This window comes from Brienomyrus brachyistius, chromosome 17 (genome assembly GCF_023856365.1).
Source record: "Brienomyrus brachyistius isolate T26 chromosome 17, BBRACH_0.4, whole genome shotgun sequence".
Lineage (NCBI taxonomy): Eukaryota > Metazoa > Chordata > Actinopteri > Osteoglossiformes > Mormyridae > Brienomyrus > Brienomyrus brachyistius.
The window spans coordinates 23419931-23433762 of record NC_064549.1 but is presented as its reverse complement, the minus strand read 5'-3'; the positions used below and the strand labels follow the sequence as shown (position 1 = coordinate 23433762).

The following is a 13832-nucleotide window of genomic DNA, read 5'->3' as shown; positions in this document are numbered from 1 at the left end:
CCTGTAATATAAAAAGAAACAAACCAAATGATTATTTTAATTGGCAGGCAATATATCTACACCGTCTTCATTGTTGATAACAGGCTTTGCTTATAGTTATTACACTTTGATTACTTTTTAGGTGTATTGTTTGGGAATTAATTGTTTGGAAATGTAGACGGGGGAACTCGAGACGCTGGACATGAGCGTGTCGTGCTTTTGTCGCAGAGATGTAGGTGTAACATAAAAGACCCAGGTGTCCTTCCAAGGCGATGTGCCCGAGTGTAGCTGGGCGTCGCCCATAATTAATATGAGAAGCTGATGAATATTTCAGTCTCGCCAGATGCCGTAAGTCATGTGATTTTAAAAAGAAAAACAATACACGTCAAACGTGAAATACACGAAATACGATAAGTGGCTTTATTGAAACAAAGACTCCGCATTGTTAGCACATGTTTTCAGCCTGCACTAGAGTGAGGCGTGCACAGGGACCCTCCCTTCATACGCTGAGACACACACCTAGAGGCAGACCCTCACCTCCCCCTCGCGTCCTCCGCCGTGCCTCCCCACTGCACCTCCTCTCGAGCGCTTCTTTGTGTCGAAGAACAGAGACCATCTTGTTACTGACGGGCTCGCGTCTGACTTGCAGTTTAAACCAGGCGTCTCTATGGTCTTTATTTCACAATCTGCTCATTTACTCAATTTCATTTATAAACCACAAAACTAAACAAAACACATTTTCAAAGCTGTATACACGTTGCAGGGCAAACATAACAATTGATTTTAGAAGAAGTAAACAGAACAAATAATTTGAAAATCAATCATATTAGGGGAGAAAGTTACACTCAAGTCATCTGAGGAGCTTGTTATTAGAGTCATTTAGGCCTATTTGCACATCACCCATATCTACAAACGTCTACATTGGTTATGTGACATTCAGTGTGTATGTAACCATTTGGATCATTGTTGCATAACATTTTGTGTCACCCTAGTTTAACACAGCAACAACACAAAGGAACAAGAAAAACATAAATTTTTTTCAGAAAAAAGATACAGTTCTTGCAAAGATTATTCTTAAATATGTCCATGTCAACATCTACCTATTAAAAGTTAGCAATAAAAAGAAATTAGTTGAAATTTTTAACGCATATCCCAGCGAAGAATCTCTGTACCAGTATGTGCCAGTCCTTGGACTGAACACTGTGTGTCTAAATGTGAAGTCAGGACTTCTGGGCAGATACCGGCCTCAAAGATGCACAGAAACCAACAGCAACATACAAATAAGCTCTACAAAAGCAAAAAGCTTTAAACTAAAATAAAATGTCACAAACGTGCAAAATGAACCGAGATCTCCATCATTCTTTCTTGTTAGCTTTGCTCCTCTTCCTTGGTTGGTTCTGTCCTTAGTTGAAGGGTTAGGGACTTTCAGACATTTACAAATATATATTTTTGTAGTTCACACATAGTCTTTACGGTCATAGGTGCCCCCCCCGGCTGAGCGTGGGGCTGAGTATGCCATCCTGGTGGAGTTATATTTCTGCTCCCTGGGGGGGCAGGAGCAGCAAAGCAGGGCGCCGCCGATGATGAGCAGGGCGGACGCCCCCCAGCCAATGTAGAGCGCCGTGCCCAGCTCCCGCCGCTGGGCGTCCGTCAGCAGCGGGTTGTAAAAGTCCCGGATGATGGTGTTGGCCGACCAGGACACTGGGATGAGCTGCATGACACCAGAAGTGATGAAGACGATGCCGGAGATGATCATCACCCTGGCTTTGGACGTCTCGTCCTCGATGCAGTTGGTGCACTTGGCCCCAACGATGGCAACTAGCAGGGCGAAGAGGGCCAGCAGGATGGAGATGACGGTGAGGGCACGGGCCGCCTGCAGGTCCTGCGAGAGAGCCAGCATGGAGTCGTAGACCTTACACTGCATCTGCCCGGTGCTCTGCACCACGCAGGTCATCCATAATCCCTCCCAGATGATCTGCGCCGTCACGATGTTGCTGCCGATGAAGGCGGTGACCCTCCACATGGGCAGGGCACAGCTCACGATGGCGATGACCCAGCCCAGCACGGCCAGGGCGATCCCCACTATCTCCAGCCCCACAGACATGGTCTCTGGCGCCCCGCAGGGTCCCGCCTCTCCCAGAAATTCAGAGATCCTCTAACACACCCCCTGGGAGCCGAAGAGGCAGTCAGCACAGGCTACCCTGCGCCACGGTGAGAGTGTGATGTGGTACAGCTGCACAACAACAACCTTTTATATGGAAGAGCAGGTGGGGGGAGGGTCTTCTCACCAGTGACATCACCTGAATCAAGGACAGAACTCCCGTGAGTCCAGAACCCTCTCGATTTACAGGAGCACAGGCTTCCAAAGGCTCTTTCTGTACTGTGAGGAAGGAACTTCTTACTGCTACTGAAATGTACAAACTGCTTTATCGCTGCATTTTTTACTCCAGTAGGGCCCATAGTTATTGCTTTTACCCAGATTTATAATAAACATGTGAGAGTTATTCCTCAGTCATATGGTGTGGATGAGCCGCGCCACAGAGCTGTGGAATGTCTGCGGGCTATGAGAGGGATACATCACCCCTCCAGGCGTCTCCTGCAAAACCTTTAATGGACTTGGGGCTGAAGAAATGCGCATCATGTTTTACTCTGCCTTTTGAACAGGCTGAAAATAACTCAAGTGTGCATCATGGAGATACAATTAAAGATACTGTTATTATCAGTAAAGAAGAACCAGCCTCACATCAGTCTGGGACCAGCAAAACCGTTATTTTAATTGATTGAGGAAAAAAAAAGTAACAAACGTAACAATGTTTTGGGGTAAATAGTGGCACCCAATGAGTGATACTGGGAACTGTCCCCAGGGCAGTGATGCTGACTCCCAGGGCAGTGCATGCTGTCCCCAGGGCAGTGATACTGACTCCCAGGGCAGTGATGCTGTCTCCCAGGGCAGTGCATGCTGTCTCTCAGGGCACTGCATTCTGACTCCCAGGGCAGTGCATGCTGTCTCCCAGAGCACTGCATTCTGACTCCCAGGGCAGTGATGCTGACTCCCAGGGCAGTGATGCTGTCTCCCAGGGCAGTGCATGCTGTCTCTCAGGGCACTGCATTCTGACTCCCAGGGCAGTGCATGCTGTCTCCCAGAGCACTGCATTCTGACTCCCAGGGCAGTGATGCTGACTCCCAGGGCAGTGATGCTGACTCCCAGGGCTGTGATGCTGTCTCCCAGGGCAGTGCATTCTGTCTCTCAGGGCACTACATGAAATCAGAAATCAAAAAGCTTTATTAATCCCGAAGAAAATTGCTTACATTATGACTGCACAACACAGAAGAACAATGCAATGAAATACTAAAGATTAATGTAGCTAAATTAAATGAAAGCACTCTAATAAAAAATCTATAAATATAGTAGAATAAAATACTAAGTTACCGCGTACATAAGTGACTCTGTAAAAAGTTATTATAAATTATTATAAGTTATTATATGCTGTTGCCCAAGCCAGTGATGCTGTCTCCCAGGGCAGTGATGCTGTCTCCCAGGGTAGTGCATGTTATCTCTTAGGGCACTGCATGCTGTCTCCTGGGGCAGTGATGCTGATTCCCAGGGCAGTGCATGCTGTCTCCAAGGGTAGTAAGAAACATATCACACTATATGCCATCATGCAGAATATATGAAGAAAATCAGCAACAAGGGTGGTATTTAACGGTTAGTACGCTTAGGCATTTACATCATCATCAAGCGTAAGCGTACTGGATAAGTACGAGAGTACAATTACTACTTTCATTGGATGTATTTACATATAATAAAATAATTTTGATACCAGTGGTCATTTGCCAGTGGCTTTCATTTCATATTTGCTTTAGGTGAGTTTGTGTAAAATGTAGTTTCTAATATTATTCTTTAGTTTTCTGTATTTTTTTTTTAATTATCCAAAGCAGTGAGACACAAACCCAGCCTGGGCAGAGGCAGCCGTGGTGAGGTGGGGAGGGGGGGGGTCCTTACGGCCCCACTTGAGCCTGCCTATGCAAACAGTGAGTAAGTGAGTAACGCTCCAGGGATGTGCAAAGGGGGGGGGGCTCACTGGAGCTTCCTCTAAGAACAATGTCCTATTTCTTTGTCTTGTGAGTATCAGCAGCAAATCGCCTGTGCTGTCAACATAACAAAGTCCTAACCAAGATATATGGGAACCCGTTTTTTCACGGATTTCTCAAACTTTTTTGTAAACTTCCATCTTGTAGTGACAAAAGTTTTCTCAATAGGTATCTAAAAATATCAGGTACGAAATTTAGCCTCTGTTTTCTCTTGATCGTGTTTGCCCAATTCCAGAGATTACTGTGGAGTTTCGACTCCAGGAGCCAGAATCCCCTTTTGAAGTTTACATCAATCCTCGAAGCCTCATAGGACCAGTTCTATGAGAGCCTGGCTTCAGTCGAAGCTTCATTTCTATGGAGCAGGCAGCTTACAAGACACCCCTGTTTGATCCATCTAATGGGTCATGTCACTGGCCTGAAATTTCACTGCTCTTTGGAATGTCTCCGCATGTGGGCACTCATTGTCCTGATAAGTATTCTGATGTTTTACTTGCTTAACAGTACTTTTTGGGGCTTCTGGGTCTGGCAAAATTTTTTGTGCTAAAACAAGACAGACAAACCAGTGAAAATCTTGACCGCCAGTGAATCTGACTGTAGATCATCATGAGGCTGCACTGTAAATGTTTCAGAATATGTAAATCCTTTGTAATTCTCACAAATACTGATTCAGTGAAGAAACCTCGCTTTAAAAAGTACAGTCTGTGAATGTTACAAAACAACGGCTAGTGTTGATGCACATGAGTTAGCTGTATTATTTAGGGTGTGCGATGAGAACACAGCAGTAAAATGGTGTCAGTCTCTCCGAGCCGATTTAACTATGCATGAGTCTCATATAGAAGAAAAATCCTTAGGACCATAAACTGCAGGCCTGGCTCTGGTCAGCAGCTGTCATCATCCCACCTGATAAGACTGGTTTGCGCCAGTCTGGAGTGTGCAAGTGTGAACAAATGTCATATGATATTGTCAAATCGATCATGTGGTCAAAACAGGCACCAACATAGCATAATACTTCAAAATAAAGAAGGAAAACTGAAAACGGAAATGCAAAATCAAAGTCACATTGCACATTTACCCATCTTTTCTTTCCCTGTGCGTGGAATATTGATGGAAATTCATATTTTGTATTTTTTTGATTGGTTAATTTATACAATCGTCTATCTGTCCATTTCTCGTCTTGCGGCTGTAGCCTCTGGGATAGGTTCCAGACCACCCCCCCCCCCATCACCCAGAACAGGACAAGTGGTTATGGAAAATAGGTGGATGGATGGATGGATCTATCTGTTTTTAGGATCTGAATAATTTTAAATCTAGGTCCAAAAACAGATTGAAAAACAATAATCAAAGTTTAACATTCTTTCTGATGTGTAAGAATCCACCATCTCATAAATTAATATAATGTAATACAGTGCAGCCATCATATACCAATTAAGGATCCTTCTTAACTACCTTTATTTCGCAAGAGACCCTCCCCACCAAGGTGCTGTGTGAATCTGCATGTAAAGCAATGCACGCGTGACCTTCTGGAATGTGATACAGGGACGAGGAAGGACAGATCGGGGGCTTCCCACACGAGCAAATGGCCGCTGTAAATTCACTTACTTCCTTATCACCTTGGCGATGCCTCGTGGAATCCTCACTCGTCCATGATCAGAGTTTGCCGCCTGTATTCAATTTTACAACCAAGAACGGTTTGGCAGTCTTACAGACTGGACTTTGTTATCAGGGATCTTTGTTTTGCTAAGTTGGGGTAGATGGCTGGGGGGGGTCTCGTCCCTTAATTCCTTGAACCCCACAGGGGGGAGGGGGGGACCATCGCCGACGTGGGAATGTGGTACTTCAGTCGCTTTTAAATCCCTGGTATAAATCACCCAGAGTTCTGCTCCGCCTCACAGGAGTCTAGTGAAGCCTCTTTCTCCTGCGCCCGGCCCTCTCCGAGTTCTCCTTCAGTGCCTTCCAGCCTCATGAAAGCACAGCTCCTCATCTCCCCCACATTCCCTCTCCCCCACATGCACACATGTGCTCGTTCTTTCAATGGCTTTTTCAACGAAGCTGCCATCTTAGTTACTGGGTTTTTCCACGCTGTTCTTGAATTTGGCTGATTTTGCGTGTCGAAATTTCATAACATATAACGTGTATTGTTCAATTCTTTTTTCTCCGCCTTCTTAACAGGTGTTTCTGCTGCTATGTGCAGATTAGGTTAATAATTGTTATTAGCAAATATTTCAATATCTATGCTTATCTTTGATTTAATCACATCAGTGATTTAACTGTAAATTGCATAAATGTTATATATGATTGCAGGGTGGTATTTCACAGAATGCAGACAGAGATGAAGCTGGTCGTTAGCGGGACCGTTTAATCGCCACTTTGAGCCTCGTCCTTGGCAGAGTAATCGCATCTCCGTTGAGCCCTTGTGTGAGGCCCCTAACCACCTGAAATGTTCGACTGGTGCCAGATCTACACCATCACCCTGGGCCCCAAGCCACACTCCCACCTGCATGGTTATGTGTGTGTCTCTCAAACAAGAGTAAGATGGGAGATATGATGGAAACTCTCCAACATACCTCTACAATAATCAAACAAAAAAGTAAAAATATGATAATAATATACTGAGCATAAGCAGTCATTGTGCGTGTTTCCATACGGATAAATAAGACGTCTGTGTGAGTGACCAGGAAAAGCCCAGTGTGAGACGGACCAGCTGAGATTTCGGTCCGATGCTGATGTCGCGACTGTGAGTGATGCTTTGGTGAAGATGAAGGCCCTGCGAATACCACTCAGCGCCCGCGGCCACCACTCAGCGCCCGCAGCCAGTCACACGGCGCTTTGCAGAGAAATAACCATATAAACATTCATCTACCACTCTTTATTACGTTTAAAAAACATGATATTGCAGGCATTACACCAAAAATACAAAATAAAAAGACATAAAAGAGGACCAGAGAAGTTTAAATATTAACAAACACATTCTATTTATGTAAAATAACCTGTACATGTTGAACCATAAGTGGCAAAAAAATACGATCAATCATTTCAGATTATCAACATGACATGACATTGAATCAATTGTACATAAGGCACACAAAGCTGTTTTAAAGCAGCCCTGGTACTGGAAGCGATTGTGTCAAATTACTCACTATGACATAACTAGTCAGGGTATTTTTTAGTTGATGATACTGGTCACAAGCTGCGTTTCAGACACAAACGTTGGGGTGATGCAGTGTCATCCTCGCTCCTTCGCATCGCCTCCTCCCAGCGATCCCAGGGTGGTGCGGCTAATTCCCCCGTGCATGCGGACTTTGCACACAAACCGGCGCTGCACTTTGTCCTCGTGTGTATAATGGGCAGTTTGAACTGGGGACAGTAATGGCTGGGGGCCTTCAGTCCCTGGAGAACGCTGTCCTCGCCATGTCGTCTGTCACCTGCAACACCTGTCCTTTCCATGGGGGGGGGGAGTGGGGGGGGGGTAGGCATTCGTAATTCTCACACTTTATACGTAGTCCCTCTTGTTATAGCTGCTAGGTGCATGTGACCTGGTGGTAGAGTACGCTATCCTGCTGGGGGGGGCGTACCTCTGCTCCTTCTGGGGGGGGCAGCTGCAGCAAAGTATGCCCCCACCGATGAGGAGAAGGGAGGCCGCCGCCCATCCAAGGTACAGCGAGGCCCCTATCTCCCTCTTCTGGCCCTCGGGGACGGTTGGATTGTAGAAGTCCATCACGATGGTGTGAGCGGACCAGGACACAGGGATGAGCTGCATCAGCGCGGCGGCGATGAAGGTGACCCCCGCTGAGATCATCACCCTCGCCTTGGTGGTCTCGTCGTCAACGCAGTTGGTGCACTTGGCGCCCACCACTGAGACCAGCATCGCCAGCAGTCCCAGGACGATGGCGATGACTGCCAGGGCGCGGGCCGCCTGCATGTCCCGCGGTAGAGCCAGCATGGAGTCGTAGACCTTACACTGCATCTGCCCGGTGCTCTGCACCACGCAGCTCATCCAGATTCCCTCCCAGATGGTCTGCGCTGTCACGATGTTGCTGCCGATGAAGGCGGTGACCCTCCACATGGGCAGCGTGCAGGACGCGATGCTTCCAATCCAGCCCAAGATGGCTAACGCTACTCCCAGAATCTCCAACCCCAGGGCCGCCATTGCTGCTCCGTGCCAGTCGGGATCGTGCTGCTATTCGCCTCTGTGAAACTCAAAAAGAGTGCGAAGGTTCCCGATGAAACTATGCCGAGAATTCGGTCCGCCATCCTTTTTATAGTTGTGGGAATGGAGAGGGAGGGGCTGTGACATCACACGGAGACAAGCCAATGTCGTCTCTACCGTATTTCCGTTGTTACCTGTGACGGTTTGGAAATGCAGCGCTGTAATAGCTAATCTGCTCTCCACGGTCACTCTCGTCTTGATTTAGGTTTTGGAGTAAATGAGTACCCAGTACGGCACTTCTGTGGGGTTAATCGTTAATCACAGACCCAGTTTGATCAGGTCATAACCTAAAGAGTTATGTATACAAATCATACGTGCTGGGATCGTCTGAATGTCCTGGACTTCTCGCTAGTTCACAGTAATTAATACTCATTCCTGGAATGATCATGTGATCAAAGGCAAGGATCAAAAGTCTGGCAAAGCCTAGACAAGTCAAGATTGATACATAAATAGATAGATATATAGATAGATAGATGACTAGAGGCATAATGTTTGTTTTCATGTGGATTAGACATGCCTTTTGCACTGTGTTTATCTGGCCAAAGTTCACCACGGGCATGGATGCTAACTAACAAATGGCAGAGCGAAGTTTTCTAATTGCTACCTGTCTGGTTAAGCAAGGAATGAGAGTTCCTGACTTTTTGACATGGATGCTGGTCATTTAGGCAAACCGCAGGCTCTGTTATCGTCACGTTCGGTCTGTTAGGTTTTCAGGCTCGCTGGCATTTCTTTCAAAGTGCCACGAAGGAAACGTTAACTGGGTCACGTAAACAGGGCCGGCAGGCGGAAATGAATGCGGGCCAAACAGCAGCCTGGAAACTGGCAGGATTACTCATGTGCTCTGTTTACAAATACAATTAATTTCACAAGTATTTCAAAACTAGAGAGCAGATATGCACCCTTACATCCATTTTCTGTTCTTTTTGTCCATTCATGGTTATCTATCAATCCATCCGTCTTCCAAGCGCTTATCTTGGCCTGGGTCTCAGGGGGCTGGAGCCGGGCGGGACGGGGGTGCACTCTGCGCGGCATTATTCATGCTTATGGTATGTACAAATATTCAAGATAAACCTTTACAGAGACTGGAAACGGGGCTTTTAGCACGAGAGAGGGGAAAGTTTAGTGAGAAACGCTCTTATTATTGATAGATTTGCTCTGACGTGACTGAAGGTGAAGCTTGTCTGATAAACTCCCGCGTGCTCCATCATACGGGATTTACCTCCCATCGTGACGCTGCCTGATGCAGGGGTTAATCCCTAAGCTGAGGGCGTCCCAGCACACACTGGGATGACTGGGAGCAGGGCAGCGAAGCCGTGTGCTGCAGGGAAGCTGCCTCCCAACAAAGGGGGCATTGTTTTCACGGAAACCCCAGGGAATGGGGCAGCTTTCAGCACGGAGTCGATTTCGGGGTGTAGTAGCTGCCCTCTCTTATCACTCAGCGGTCGGGAGAGCAAACAAACTCCAGACTGGAATCTCACAGTGCTGTATGTGATCTGGGATTCGTCTGGAACACTCCTCTTTGTGTGTGTGTGTGCGTGTGTGTGTGTGTGTGTACCTGAATCTCCTGCAGGGACAAGTGTGATGTGACGCAGGCCGGGGACTCAATACAGATGCTGTATTTGTGGAACAATATGAATCATCTTTTTTAATCACACTGAGATCACCATCGTAAAAAGATCGAGTCATTTCGGTTTGGTAATATACGTGCAGATGGGAACACAGGTCAATGAGTAATTTGCAGTAAAGGAACCTTGTTTGCAGAAGGATGAGCCATTTTCATCCCGGGACAAAGAGCTTAGAGGGGTGGAGTGTCCCAGTCGTCAGGTCAGAGGGTCATGTGATCATCGTCAGGGAGACCATCAGCGTCGCAGCATGGAAGGAAAAGAACGAAACTGGAGAAGGAAGCACTGCAGCAGTTTATAGTAGCTTTACTCACACTTTAGAGTCGATGATACATTTGCAATAATCATGTGCACATACGTCACCCAGTAGTAAAACCGCACATTCAGAACAGGATGAAAACATTTGGAATGCAAAGTGGGTCATTTAGAAAACATAAAAGTCCTTTAGACATATTTATAAACATGCATGAATTACCTGACGCTTGATAAATGTGTACAACAGAAAAGCAACAGGGAGCTTTAAAAGTGTAGCAAACAGACTAAAGATAAAACAGAATGAACCGACTTTATTTAAAAAATACGAACGGGAGAGCCAGTGTTTTCTCCCTACTGGAAGTCTCTAGAATGATGTATACGCAGTTTGATCAGCATATCTGTGTCATTTTGTGCTTGAAGGCACCAAATGAATGAAACTTACAACCGCTCAGTGACTCAGTGACGTGTGACATGACATCGCGCAGCAGCTTTGTAAGGAAACGATCGACCTGCAGAAATCGAATGCCGTGTTCCACGTATCTGCATGTCGATCCAGTAGCGGGCGGGAAGAGCCTTTTTGGGGAAGTTATCTGAAAGTCCTGAGGTCCTGAAGCTGCTCACACATAATCTCTCCTGGCAGGTCCGGAGAAGGAGACAGGCTTGACGGCCAAGTGGCCCACCGTGTAGGGGACATAGCGCTCTCCCTTTGGGGGACAGGAGCAGCACAGCAGGGCCCCTCCCAGGATCAGGAGACAGGAGGCAGCCCAGCCGAAATACAGCGAATTCCCGAACTCTCGCTTCTGCGTCTCCTCCAGCAGCGGGTTGTGGAAGTCCGCGATGATGACGTTGGCGGTCCAGGAGACTGCCACCAGCAGCAGCAGACCAGCGGAGATGAAGGTGATGCCCGCACCCAGGATGATGCGGGGCTTGCTGTCCTTATCTGCAGTGCAGTTGGTACATTTGGCTCCCGCCACCGACAGGGCGATGGCCACCACGCAGAGGAGCATGGAGACAACAGTGAGCGCCCGGGACGCCTGCAGCTCCTCGGGGAGCCCCAGCATGGAGTCGTAGACCCTGCAGTGCATCTGGCCAGTGCTCTGCACCACACAGCTCATCCACAGGCCCTCCCACACCACCTGGGCCACCACGATGTTCTGGCCCACGAACGCCGCCACCCTCCACATGGGCAGGAAGCAGGCCACCATGACCCCCAGCCAGCCCGCCACGCAGAACGTCACGCCCAGGATCTCGAGGCCCGCGGAATACATCCCCGCATCTGCCCCGTCCGGCAGAGCACAGGCAGTGGAGAGACACCCGATCTCCCTCCCTCAGAGGACGGGGTATGATTTCGAGGTGAGAGAGAGAGAAGGCGAGAGAGGAAACGCATTCTACCTTTTTTATATTGCTAAGAAGACTGAAGGTGGAGTCAGCCTGAACTGGCTTTGTGTTTGCAGCAAAGCAGGACCGGAATCAGCACCGGATAATGGTATTCCGCGTTCGCCATCCTGCCAAGCCGTGTCCGGCAGACAAAAGGGAGCTTGTTAAAGGCTGGAAGGGGCAGCGGTGGACGGACCGAGCCAAAATTAAAAAAATACTTGGACCGACCCAAACTGCGGGAACGCCATGCAATTTTACCTCTAATCTGTTCCTCTATTCAGTGCATGGCTGCCCAAATTTATATGTATTTCTGGTATTTACAAAAAAAAGAAAATCTATATTTGCTGAGAGTAGTTAGCACAGGGTGACAGGCAGGCTCAGTGGCCCTAAATAATTTATCCTTATTTGTCACGAGTGAGTGAAGCAGCTGTTTCATATTCATTTGAAAGCTGATTAAAAGTTTTGATTCACTTATTTACTTTTATGTCACCTTTTCAAAACCAAGAAACATTAAGTGGTCCCCAGCCCACGTGTGACTTATACTGTGGCTATAATCCCCCTCCGAGGGAACCCGGAACAGCGCCCTCCACAGGCAGGGCAGCACACCAATGGCACAAAGCGGCCGCCTGGATTCCTGAACCTTGATGAAAAGTGCAGAGTCACCGTCCCAATGAGAAAGCAGGCCAGGGCCCCCTCGGACACAATGACACCCTGTGTCTGTTGAGACCCAGAGACGTGTCACTCGATCTGGGGCTCTGCTCCCCCCTCTCAGACCATGAATATGCCGTTTGTACTGAAAGGAATAGACCCTCCTTTTGTTCAGGAAAACAGGATGAAGAATGAGGGAAAAATGCATTTCGGTTATAAGACGGAGGAGATGCAAGGTGTGGTAACCTTCATCGCTGACAGACTGTTAACTGTCGAACTGACGTGCGTTTTGAGTGAGTGGGGGTGGGGGGGGCATGAAGGGTATTGCTATGGAAATGTAGGTGCAGACGTTTTTTTGTCCCTTGACTCTTACCCTGCATGCACTGTGCCATTTCGTTTTTTTTCACCTTCCGCAGCAAGCTTACCGATGCCTGGGGATTGTATATGATCAGGTGACTGGAAACGCAAGCCGTCGTTGGACTGCTGATGCAGTTCAGGATGGTGTGGTGGGTAAAAGGGCCCGGTTCAAGCTGATTGGCTGATCTTCCACTTTCCTGTTCATTTTGGGAGGCAGTCAGGGATGACCCCATGGAATGACGAGCATGTACACACATGAAAGAAGATGGTACAGTACGGCAGCGCATGAACCATAAAACAAGGTTTAATAAAAAAACATTGGGTGGAATAGCACCAAGTATCACCCATCTTCTAACCAGTACAGGTTAATGTTGTTACAACAGGTTCCCAGTATTGTTCAAAGCCCTATTGTCATTAGTTAGTGCCTGTGGCTGAGTCTCATGATTGAGTTCCTGTCCCAGTAGCGATAAAACAAAATCTTTGGCGTCTCCTACTTTCACTGACATTATTGAAATTCTGCTTCTCTGCAGGAAAGTCACATAAATCAAAGGCTGGCTGAATACCCCCCCCCCCCCACAGGAAAGCAGGGCTCACAGGAGAGCACCCCCTGCAGGAGACCCTCTGCAGCAGCCACTGGGAGCGATTCCTTTGAGCAGGACTGTGTAAACATCTACATGTGCTTGCTGAGGTGATGCAGCTGCCCGGGATTAAATGTGAGCCTGATCTTGTGGGGGGTGGGGGGCAGTGCTGGGGTCAAAGGTCATGCTCTTAACTTCAAAAAATGTTTCATTGGTGGTATTTGCATGTTCACCGTAAGGTCTGATAAGAAGCAGCACACTGAAATGCTCTGTATCTAGATGTGAAACCAGTGGAGGCTGGGCAGATACTGCTGACCTTTGGTCTGGCGATGAAAGGTAGCAGAACCTCGCAGATCATCTGCGCAGCTCCGGTTATCTGCTCAAACAAAGACAGAAATGTTCTAAAGGTACGGGAAACCTCAGGCAGTAGCTTTTAAAGAGACAGCCATTATTTCAGTCATCTGAGTCAGTCAGTGAATCAGCCCGCATGGACAGACAGACAGAGAGACAGACAGATAAATTGACAAACAACTTTTTGAAGAAAAGCCGGAGAATTACTCTTGTCCTGAATCAAGTCCGACAGATTCTCTATTGTACAAAAATCTCAAGCTAAAAAGAACATCGGGTGTGTTTTTGAATCTCTGCCAAGTGTTTTTTGAGAGTTGCACGTACACTGAGTAGCACATGTATCCTGGATGCTTTCTTTGGGGTGTAGGG

General features: G+C 47.4%; 2 protein-coding genes across 4 annotated transcripts; both read right to left on the bottom strand.

The window, feature by feature from the left end:
- Positions 1-385: 385 nt before the first annotated feature.
- On the bottom strand, positions 386-8433 carry LOC125712096 (claudin-4-like). 3 transcript variants are annotated; one of them, XM_048981743.1, is made up of 2 exons: positions 7736-8399; positions 386-2086 (listed from the first exon to the last, which is right to left on the bottom strand). In XM_048981743.1, the coding sequence occupies exons 1-2, from the start codon at positions 8216-8218 to the stop codon at positions 1436-1438; spliced, it is 1134 nt and encodes a 377-aa protein (XP_048837700.1). In that variant the 5' UTR covers positions 8219-8399; the 3' UTR covers positions 386-1435. The 3 variants fall into 3 exon arrangements, with proteins under 3 accessions (XP_048837700.1, XP_048837697.1, XP_048837698.1); XM_048981740.1 differs by lacking the exon at positions 386-2086 and adding an exon at positions 6923-7507 and having other exon boundaries at positions 7644-8433; XM_048981741.1 differs by lacking the exon at positions 386-2086 and adding an exon at positions 7360-7502 and having other exon boundaries at positions 7644-8431.
- A 1763-nt stretch (positions 8434-10196) lies between these two features.
- On the bottom strand, positions 10197-11507 carry LOC125712358 (claudin-4). The gene has a single exon (XM_048982305.1). It carries the CDS (start codon positions 11421-11423, stop codon positions 10773-10775), a length of 651 nt encoding a protein of 216 aa, XP_048838262.1. The 5' UTR covers positions 11424-11507; the 3' UTR covers positions 10197-10772.
- Positions 11508-13832: the final 2325 nt, after the last annotated feature.

Coding starts and splice junctions, on each gene's coding strand:
- LOC125712096 (XM_048981743.1), bottom strand. CDS start 8,218: ATGGCGGCCCTGGGGTTGGAGATTCTGGGAGTAGCGTTAGCCATCTTG. Junction 2,087..7,735: donor GCCAGAAGAGGGAGATAGGG/GCCTCGCTGTAC, acceptor GGGGCGCCAGAG/ACCATGTCTGTGGGGCTGGA.
- LOC125712358 (XM_048982305.1), bottom strand. CDS start 11,423: ATGTATTCCGCGGGCCTCGAGATCCTGGGCGTGACGTTCTGCGTGGCG.